Source organism: Ruditapes philippinarum, unplaced genomic scaffold (assembly GCF_026571515.1).
Source record: "Ruditapes philippinarum isolate M1 unplaced genomic scaffold, ASM2657151v2 ctg7789_1_1_1_1, whole genome shotgun sequence".
Taxonomy (NCBI): Eukaryota; Metazoa; Mollusca; class Bivalvia; order Venerida; family Veneridae; genus Ruditapes; species Ruditapes philippinarum.
Genome location: NW_026854160.1, coordinates 13,207 through 24,610, shown reverse-complemented (window position 1 = coordinate 24,610; position 11,404 = coordinate 13,207). Strand labels below are relative to the sequence as shown.

The following is an 11,404-nucleotide window of genomic DNA, read 5'->3' as shown; positions in this document are numbered from 1 at the left end:
TTAAGTAAGAACTTGATCCTCATAAGAGCTAAATGGTTATAAATCTATATCTACTGAAATATTTTAATAAAATGTATTAACAGTAAAATTATATTAGTTCCATTATAATATGGTTGATTCCCTGAAAAGTTGTAACATAGAATGTCTCTGTTATTTAATACGTAAAAAGAATAAAAAGTTCCGTAACAAAATATTATTTTCCTATTTAAGTAAGGTTTTATCCGTTTAGCAATGATTTTGTGCATTTCAAGGCAATATGTTACCATATTTATTTCATACCAGCATTTTGGAAGTATACTTTTTAAATATACTTTTTTAAAATGGAAACAGTAATGTTTGCATCAGATATATAGCTTAAGACACTTAAGATAAGTTCCCATCAAGCATCATACACTAAATAAGTTTCTTCCTTCTGAATAATTATTTTTTTATAATTGCAAAGACTGATAAGTAAATCATTTAGAACAAACTACGCTCCGGTCACGATCAAGTGTCATCAGATGATACTATTACTGGTAGGTTCCAGAATGCGGGATCGAAAATGATCAACGTAAGTTGTCATAGCTAGAACTTGTTTCTCTAGTGAGCTTCAAATACTTTAATACACATTAACAACTTCCTATGATTTAAACAATTTATTTTCATTATTGCTAAAATAAAGATAAATTATAAATCATTTAGAACAAACTGCACACGGTAGTTCCCTTCCTTGCACGTATGGTGGACAAGGCAGGGAACCACACTGAGCTTCCACAAGGTACAATATATGCTCATCATCATTTGTACCGCCATGTTGATTAAACTCTGGTTTTGTATCTACACATATATGATCATTACCCCCAGGTCTACTAGACATACCGGCCAAAAGATACCCCCAATACTCAATTGTCCAGCCAGGATAGCATTCCTTTCTTGCTGGAATCATAAGGGAAATCGAGCGTGGAGATTTGCAGACAACACAGGGTATGTCTTGATTTAGGACTGAATATGGAAAAATTGATTCGGTACTTCAATGTCAATTTCAGCGCCATAAATATGACCTCGGTTACTATTTCCAGCTGTATTACCATCCACATAATTCGCCCATTTGGGGTCATCGGGAAGACATAAATTAGTTGTGCCACTTCCAGCAGTGTTGAAGTATCTCCCAGCAGTGTATCCTAAAAGAATAAAAAAACATTTCTGAAGATTGGTCATCATATACTTCATTATGATTATATTATTATTAAAAGGTAAATAAAAATGTGTGTTATAGATGAACAACTTCCTTAAAGAACAGCGAAAAGCTTGGTTCATGCTTACGGAAATTGTCGATGGTTGTTTGGAAAAGGCAAACAATGAAATAGAGAAATACATCCAATACCGAGGCGGTAAAAGTAACCTAGAAAGCGTAAATTTTTGGAAGAAAACGGGTGTCATCCTAAAAAAGGACTATTAAAATGCACTTACAAATGTGAATTACAAGTAACAAAAATTATTGTCGGGCATTTGTCAATTAATAATTTGGAAAGAGTAAATTCAAAGACAGTATGGTATGTTCATTACAGATAAAAAAAAACAATTGCATGTAAATGTACCATATTTTTCATTTAAGTACATCACAGAAACCCAATCAAAACTTACTTAGCTCGAAAATCACAGAAATGTATCTAATTTAGTTATTTCTAACAAAGAAATCAACACGGAAAAATTGAAAAACAGTTGGCTTCCCTAAGGATATACTAAAGAAAACAAAGTAGACCTTGAACATTTTAATAAAATATTGCATTAATGCTCATAATAGACGATACACGTATGAGCCTTAAACGTGGTAAACGGCACCTAGAGTGTTTGTTGTAGATAATAATGCTGTATGAATAAAGAACGAAGATTACTTGAAATAAATTCAGAATTGCAAGCAATAAGTGATGTGTTTTTTTAAATCAAACTTTTTTCTTTAGAGAAAAATACCAGTATAGACAAGTTTATTGTCGACAGGACACGTGTTTCTTCCCCATCTCACATATGTTGAACCATATCCTGAAATGAATTACAATTATTTAAAAAACACAAACAAAAACAAAAAAACAACACGCAATGGAATTACAGAAAAAATGGTCTTAGATATTGTCTTGCAGACTCCCTGTATTACATTTGCATATATAGTTTTGAACACAGACTAAATTTCTGGAATAGGGGTTCCTTTGGAAGCAATTAATACAGAAAATGAGACACTTACTTCACACCTGTTATCAATAACATTGTCTATAAAACATGTATTGTTCATAAATGTACAGATTTTAACATGCCAAAATAATGAATATAAAATATTACTGAAAAAATACAGCTTGCATAAATGGTTTTAAATAAGTCTTACCTGTTTGTTTCGATGTATTTTTAAGAGACACAAGCTCAGCTTCCACTTTAATCAGCCTTTGGACAAGATCTTCTTGTGAATGCAATAGTAACCATTTTCTTGAAGATTCACTTGAATCAACCAAAAACTTTTGCAAGGAAAATATGAAAAGCAAACTAACTGCCACGTTGAACATCTCTTTTGTGGAGAAGTACATGATTTTGTGAATGAAAGATAAGAGATACTTTGTGAATTTTGCACTCACTCACGCCGCTTTAATGATAGAAAGACAAAAAACGCGAGAATAATTTATAGATATGTTTATAATGTGTAGATAAGGAAGACGACAAGACAAATAGTAATGATGTAAGAAAAACTTGTCGTTTATGCTTATGCAAGGCTACATAAAACATAGTTCACTCTAATTCAAAGCGATCGTGAAACCCAGATATTCCATTACACTATAACACATGTTATAAAACTTATAATTACATTTTACGTAAGCACGTAAGCAAACTATATGAATGATATTTATAGAGAATAATATACTTACTTTTAAATACCATATTTATTATACAATTGTTAGATATCATTTTCATCATCATATTCACATATTTTCATTTCAATCATTCAATTATTCATTCGTTCGTCAGTCCGTTCGTTTGTTTGTTCGTCCGACCGTCCATTCGTTCGTTTGTTCGTTCATCCATTTCATTTTTAAATAAATAACAAGTAATTTGTCTAATTCATTCATTCATTCAACATTAAAATGTGATTGTTGTCTATGTGCACGTACTGAATATCTTTAAAGCCACATAGCTAGCTTTTAATATAATGCGTAATAATAGCACGAGTGCACGGACACGCGGCGTCAATATGGGAACGTTTCATTCGTTACATAAATAGTTACAAAACCTACTTTGTGAGCAGCTAGTAATATATTTCATTTGATTAGAACTATACTTAAAGTTTGTTGTTGAGCTTCTTACAAACATGTTCAGTTTGTAACAGAAAGATACAATTAAATACATAAGAAAAGATTCGACCACGACTGAGATTTTAACTCGTGACCACGCTTATAAAAGCACAAGTTATTTTATGTCAAAGTGGTAAATTTTAGTTTTAGCACATATTTACAAATCATCATAATTTCCTCATTATTTGTAAAGTCAATATGCTTTATTTGATTCTATAGGAAAGATAATCGAAAACTGTTATGACATATATCATTTAAAAAAATGTTTAAATAAAAAAATACTGTTATCATGTTTTCAAATTTTAAAACTATCACTCATTTTGATAATATTAAGAAAATTCTCATTCACTGCGACAGTCAGTATACGCTTCCTAAAACAAAAGCAAATATTTGGCGCCATATCGATCCTATGCGAAAAAGGCGAGAAAAAGAAATGTCATTTACGTGACGTCCCAAATCTACTTCTTTTTTTAAACAGGATTATTTCTTTTTAAATGCTGTCTTGCTTTGATTTGAAAATATTTTTATTCGAATAACAAACTAATTAATATATTTGTAAAACATAATAAGTGCACAGACAACCTGCATAGCGAAAAACCAATGACTTGCCTTTATATTATTTTCTTAGATATTGTGAAAAGAAAAAAACACTTTAAGATAATAGCCGATAAATACATAATATACTTTTATTCGGACAAAAATGTCAAAAATAAAGATATGTAATAATATATACTCCAAATGCCAAAAATAATACATGTCATTCATGAATTACAACCAAGGGTGTACAACAATTTTATACAAGCTAATTTCTTCATTTTATTTACATGTAGTTCCTCTTGTTATATGATATTATGATATATTAACACTGTTTTAACTTTCCGCGAAATTTCACCTGATATGCACTGCACATTGTCACCTGATATGCACTGCACATTGTAATGTTGAATAGAGTACCAATGACTTAATTCAAACAAGTCTGCTATATTCATATTGTATTGTTGTTTTCAATGCTTCCGAAGGATAACCCATTTTCCAGAATTGTATGCTTCACAACAGCAAGTGCAGTGTGGCAGTTGTAAAATGTTACCTTGTACTTCACGCCATTGTTGTAATATATATTTTTTGTTCATCGGGATTAATGATTCCAGCATGTAAGTGTTGAAGATTGAATACCGCTTAATCCGGTGCTATAGGGCTTACGAGATGATGCATTTCTTTATGAACAAGGTCAATCAAGTCGAGTATGCAATTTTAATTTCATACTGTTGTAGGAATCGTCCCTTTTTCAGATTAGTACATAAAAAGACACATTTTCTGTAATGATACGGCGCGGAACATTTATTTTTCTAAATTTTTAGAATTATACGCTAAAGTTAAAGCGATATGAACACTTGATTAGTCTTTAAGTGTTTCATCTTTAAAATTGATATGAATTGTTAACATTATCGATGGTAGTAATAAATTGTACGTTAACGTCATTAATAGACTTATTAATGGACTTTCCTAGCTGAGTGATTAAGGTCGCTGAGTTCAAATTACTTGCTCCTAACCGCTGTGAATTCGTTTCTCGCGAGGGACAATGAAGGAAGTAATCAAGCTTAGCCAACGGAAGGTCAGTGCTTCTACTCAGATACCAAAGAAAGTCCGAAAAATCACGAAATGAAGAAATGTAGAATCACATTTCAAGAGTATAAAAATATTACTTTTTGGATATAAATAAATGGCTATAAATGCTTGTATTTAGGAAAGTTTGGTTTAAAATTTGTTAATGAAAATTGTATTATCTTGCAACACACTTACTGTTGTCATGCAGCTCCGTTTTCAATTCTTTGTTTTATTTTTGAAATTCGTGCATTTCTTAGGGCAATGTCGTTTTAATTCATGTTGCATCCATGTATGAAAAATACGTTCTTGTGTACTTGTGTCATCTGTGTTGTTGCTTAACCTTTTAACTCATATAGACGTGTGTTGACGGCTTCCCTCCCCCTTTTTGAGGCCTCAAACAGAGAAAAATGCCTTATTAAGGCCCAAAACACTGTCTTTAGTTTTCAGAAATGTTATTAAAAAAGTGACCACTTTTTCGGTACCGCCCCCAACAAAATGGTACATCAGGGGGTTGGAAGAAGGGGGATGTGCCCCCTTCTGTTTGAGGCTTTAAAGTGGGCGACAGTCCCCCTCATCGCCAAGAAAAGTTTGGACATGTGACAGGCTAAAAATGGCCGCAGGTCGATCTTAGGGTAACTAGTAACCGACGCTGAAAAGCCTTTTACTCTATCTCAATTCATTGAGAGGTTGCAGCACTTTGAAATCAGTTTTGATGGGAAAAAAAACAACGCAAGATAGTGATTTTTCGCAATTTTGAGACGTCCCTGCGTTGCCATGGTAAAAGGAAATTTACGATTGAGCATGCTGATACAGAGGCTATAGTCCAGTCAACATTTGTGCCAAGTTTCATTAGTATTGAAGCATTTTTCATTGTTTCGTAGCAGTTTGAACTAGTAACAGGAGGTCTTTCAACGGAAACGGCCATTTTTTCACAATATGCTCATGGGGTAAAAGGTTAATGCTCTACTACAGGATGATATTGAAAAGTTCTAACATGCCACGTGATTCTGTCACTATACGAAGAAAGAAAACAGTGTTAAACTGCAAATATTCCAGTAAGATTGTTTGAGCATAAGGCCTTCGTGGACTATTTCAACGCATCAAATAGCCGATAAACACCGCTGAGACCGATATTATTTCTTAAAAAATTATTCGGAAATATGATATCATATATGATTATAAAAACCATGTTATATTATGAAAACGAACAGTGATACTTTTTCAAATGCAATTGTTCCGATATTTAATGTCAACTAATATAAGGAATATCGTTGGAGTAATACCTACATGTTACGGTTACATCGATAGCGTGAAGGTCTTTAGTGCGCTGCCAGATGAAATAGCCTCTTACTCAATCACTAAAGTTTATACTAAGAGACCAGCAGAAAATCGAACATATGTAAGCTCATTGGATAGATTCAGCATAAAAAAGTGCCCTAAGTCCATGAAAAAGTATTCCTTGGGCTGTTCGTTTTCCAACTTAAATGTTGCCTAGTATAAGTTTATATCTTACATGGATATATAACATTATTTATTTAGAATGTAACAGGCGGCGTTACATTTAACTAAGCAGTCATTTGAGCAATCACACGACTGACATTAAACAGGCCAGGGATTATAACTGGAAATACCCTAACATTACTAAGTATACTGAGTATACGTATATAAAACATTATGTGATGCATGTCACTTGTGTTATTTCATTACAAAATACATACCGGTACATAAAGTATCGTTACTCTTCGTAGGTATGAGCCGTAGACTTTGGTACAACGGTTGAATATTTAAACATAATTACATCAGAATGCACTATCTGAGTGGAATTTTAAATTCTATTGACTTTTGTTGTCAATGGTTCGAGCCTTACCCTTCTCGGGTCACGACTGTCTTCAAATGACAATAGTACTGGTTTGTTTTAGGGAGCTGACTCGAAAAAGTTAAGTAAGAACTTAATCCTCATAAGAGCTTAAAGGGTATAAATCTATATCTTCTGAAATGTTTTAATAAAATTTATTAACAGTAAAATTATATTGGTTCCATTATAATGTCGTTGATTTCCGGAAAAAGTTGTAACATATACTGCCTCTATTATTTAATACACATTAATAATGTACGTAAACAGAAAAAAAGTTCCGTTACAAAATATTATTTTGCTATTTAAGAAGGGTTTTATCCGTTTAGCAATGATTTTGTGCATGCACCATTCGCTTTCAAGGCAATAAGTTACCATATTTATTTCATACAAGAATTTTGGAAGTATACTTTTTTAAAAATGGAAACAGTAATGTATGCATCAGATATATAGCTTTATACACTTTAAATAAGTTCCCTTCAAGCATCATACACTAAATAAGTTTCTTCTATCTGAATAATTAATTTTTTGATAATTGCAAAGACAGATAAATAAATCATATAGAACAAACTACACTCCGGTCACGACCACGTGTCATCAGATGATGCTATTACTGGTAGGTTCCAGAAAGCGGGTTCGAAAATGATCAACGTAAGTTGTTATAGCTAGAACTTGTTTCTCTAGTGAGGTTTAAATAACAACTTCCTATGATTTAAACAATCTATTTTCATAATTGCTAAAATAAAGATAAATTAAAAATCATTTAGAACAAATTGCACACGGTAGTTCCCTTCCTTGCACGTATGGTGGACAAGGCAGGGAACCACACTAAGCTTCAACAAGGTACAATATATGTTCATTATCATTTGTACCGCCATGATGATTGAACTCTGGTTTTGTATCTACACATATATGATCATGACCCCAAGGTCTATGGAAGATACCGGCCATAAGATACCCCCACTATTCAATTGTCCAGCCAGGATAGCATTCCTTTCTTGCTGGAATCATAAGGGAAATGGAGCGTGGAGATTTGCAGACGACACAGGGCATGTCTTGGTTATTAACTGCATATGGAAAAATTTGATTCGGTTCTTCGATGTCTATTTCAGCGCCGTTTATATGCGCACGGCAACATCCTCCATCTCCATTACCATCCACATAATTCGCACATTTGGGGTCATCGGGAAGACATGAATTAGTTGTGCCACTCCCAGCAGTGTTGTTATATCTCCCAGCAGTGCATCCTAAAAGAATAATTAAATATTTCCGAAGATTGGTCATCATATACTTCTTTGTGATTATATAATTTTAGAAGGTAAGTATAAAATGTGTGTGTAATAGATGCATAACATTCCTTAAATAACCGCGGAAAGCTTGATTCATGTTAACGGAAATTGCCGTTGGTTGTTCAGAAAAGCCAAACAATGAAGTAGAGAGATACATCCGAATAAATGTGAATTGCAAGTTACAAAAATTGTTTTCGAGCATTTGTCAATGAATAATTTGGAAATAGTTAATCCAAAGTAGGTATGTAAATTACAGAAAAAGAAAGAGTTTCATGTATATGCAGCATTTTGTCATTAAAGTATATCACAGAAACCCAAGCAAAACTTTCTTACCTCGAAAATCATCAAATCAGAATTGTAAGCAAAAGTGATGTGATTTTTTTAAAATCAAACTATATTTTCCTAAATAAAACTACCAGTATAGACAAGTTCATTGTCGGCAGGACAAGTGTTTCTTCCCCATTACTATCATTTAAATAAAAACAATTGAATTACATAAAAAAATGGTCTTAGATATTGTTATACAGACTCCTTTAATTAGATATACATTTTGTAAATATCTGTTCAACTGTGTGGGTAATAAAAATTTATATATTTGTATATTCAAGTGCTAACAGACTAAATTTCTGGGAAACGGTTCATTTGGGAGCAATGACTACGGAAAATGGGACATTTAATTCACACCTGTTATCCATGACATTGTCTATAAAGCATGTATTGCTCATAAATGTACAGGCTGTACCATGCCAAAAGAATTGATATTGCAGATTATTAAGAGCTTGCATAAACGGTTTTAAGCAAATACTCCACGGGTCGTAAAACGAAGTATAAAACACTGTCAAATAACTTATTTTGATTAAAATTTAAAAATAACACACACATTAGTTGTCTTTTGCAATATATAAGGAAAGAAAGAATTGTAAAACAGATATAAATCGTACGAAATTGAAAATGAATTTTCTCCGCTTCCGACTTTAATTATGAATTAGGAATTTCATGCTTAAATTGAATGGTAGTGTAGATAAGTGTTATCAAGAGCGTCCAGTTTGATGTTGATGTGTTAATGCTCATATGAGGTCACCATTCCCTCATTTGTAATGCAAAATTATCAACATTAAGCAATGTTTACTTTATAAACCTGAAACGTGACATTGTAATGATGCTTTTATTACTCATTTATGAAATGTATATAAATAAAATTGTTACTCAATTGCACCTATTTGAATCTACATACTTAATAAGTTTTGCCTGTTTGTTCCGTAGTGTTCTTTAGAGCTTCAAGCTCAGCTTCAGTTTATTAATAAGCATTTGAATAAGATCTTCTTTTGAATGCAAGAGTAACCTTTCCTTGAAATTTGAATCAACCCTATCCAAGGAAAATGTGAAAAGCAAAATAAATGTCATCTTGAACATCCCTTTGATAAAAAGCGCATGATTTAGTGAATAAAAGATCTGAAACATTTTGTGAATTTCCACTTGCTTACTTGACTTAAAATGATAAAAAAAGACAAACAAAAATTCGAACTCGAGGCTCGAAAATTTCATATAGTGGCCGATAATAAAGCAAAAACTTGAGTATGATTATGTAAATACGGAAATTTAAAAGTAAGGGAAACTAATCTTATATGACACTGCAAGATAAGGAAAACATAGTTCACATTACATGTATTTCATAGCAAACATGAGTCAAACAAAATAGCAACTATCAACCATAAACAATAAGAATTACAAAGGTTATTAAACCTTTAATTACATTTTACGTAAGCACAACTTTTGTGTCATGAAAACGACTCTATACTGTATAAATTCACTTTACAGAAATAAACTCATTGTAACAGATGCAAGATATTCGTTTGTCTTGGCCTGTTACAAACCGGCATTCTTGTTCATTCTTCAAAAACTAATGATGAATAAAACCTAAGTTGAATCATTTGCAGATATTGTACTCTGTAATCTAAGTTGTTGTAAAATGCTCCACTTAAGGACGATATTGATAAATCATTATCCGGAATTAGTTTTTATCAAAAGAAACTGCTGTTAACGAAAACTTTGAATGTCATGTGACGAATTACAAGCAAGAATGGTGAAAAAAGACGTCCGTGTATTACTTTAAATACTCCTACGCCCTTCTTTAAGTTTACTGAATGAAAAGGACCACAAAGCAATGTCAACGTTATTCCATGCGGGCCGGAGCCCGCAGGGTATTGGTAAGCAATTAATTTTTGAGGCATGGAGGAGCACGTGACCTGTTTTCGGTACATGGAGGAGCATGTGATCTATTAACCGTACATTTGGTTAATTGACCTTCTCGAAAACCTAGCTAAATACCTTTTGCCGGTACGTCACGGATTTATCTGTAGGGAATATTAGTCCGAATTACACATAATTAAGAACATAACACTATTATACAATAATTGACTAGTGTGCCATTGAATATGATGTGATATTCACCGGCAGATGACATATTGACCAAGGCGATAGGCGAGGTCAATATGGCTTTCTGCCATTGAATATCACATCATATTCAATGACACACTAGTCAATAATTGTTATATTATATGAATAGGCTATAAGAATTAAAAAAATCACAGAAAGTACAACCTTATTCATGTACATCTTTTGCCGGTTTCGTTGAAGCGCGGGAAAAAAGTCGCACGTGGAATGTGTGCAACAACTACCGGAACGCTGCGCATACAAAAGTTATTCAAGTTTATACTCATCATTGCTGAGTAACGTTTTACTATAATAGTAAACTTATTATATTCTAATCAAGAAATATGCCATAAATTTCAAAACGCAACAATATTTTTTTTTGAAAAGCACGTGTAATTAACAGTGTTATTGAATATGAGTCTCAATCTATTTTTAGACTGGGAAAATCCAATTCAACCAGTGAATATGATTCTATAAAAAGTTCTGTTGACTACTGTTTGGACCAATGAGATTGCAGCTATATTTAGATCATATAATAATATGTGATATTTCTAATTTTCTACAATTATTTTACCTTTTAAGGTGGAAAAACTTGCATGATGTGTTTGAAAATTATCAATGTTTCTTTAATATCTAACACAAATTTAACAAATAATAAATTGTTTACAGTGAAAATCTACAAAATTAAAACATTCGTAGTGGCATCTGCCATAATAAATAGAGGATATTCAAGTTTTTTCAATAAATACAAGATTTATTTTCATTGAGTGGTATGAAAATAAATATTTCATGAGTGGCGGTAGCCACGAGTGAAATATGGTAATTTTCATGCCACAAGATGAAAATAAATCATGTATTTATAGAAAAAACTTGAATTTTCTGTTTATTATGTACATTTTTCTCTTTTTTGCGAT

General features: G+C 32.3%; 1 protein-coding gene across 1 annotated transcript; it reads right to left on the bottom strand.

The window, feature by feature from the left end:
- Window positions 1-620: 620 nt before the first annotated feature.
- Window positions 621-2,594, bottom strand: LOC132739208 (uncharacterized). Its single transcript, XM_060726872.1, has 3 exons — window positions 2,357-2,594; window positions 1,951-2,019; window positions 621-1,160 (listed from the first exon to the last, which is right to left on the bottom strand). Exons 1-3 carry the CDS (start codon window positions 2,550-2,552, stop codon window positions 976-978), a joined length of 450 nt encoding a protein of 149 aa, XP_060582855.1. The 5' UTR covers window positions 2,553-2,594; the 3' UTR covers window positions 621-975.
- Window positions 2,595-11,404: the final 8,810 nt, after the last annotated feature.

Coding starts and splice junctions, on each gene's coding strand:
- LOC132739208 (XM_060726872.1), bottom strand. CDS start 2,552: ATGTACTTCTCCACAAAAGAGATGTTCAACGTGGCAGTTAGTTTGCTT. Junction 2,020..2,356: donor AAATACATCGAAACAAACAG/GTAAGACTTATT, acceptor AATTCATTTCAG/GATATGGTTCAACATATGTG. Junction 1,161..1,950: donor CAATAAACTTGTCTATACTG/GTATTTTTCTCT, acceptor TTATTCTTTTAG/GATACACTGCTGGGAGATAC.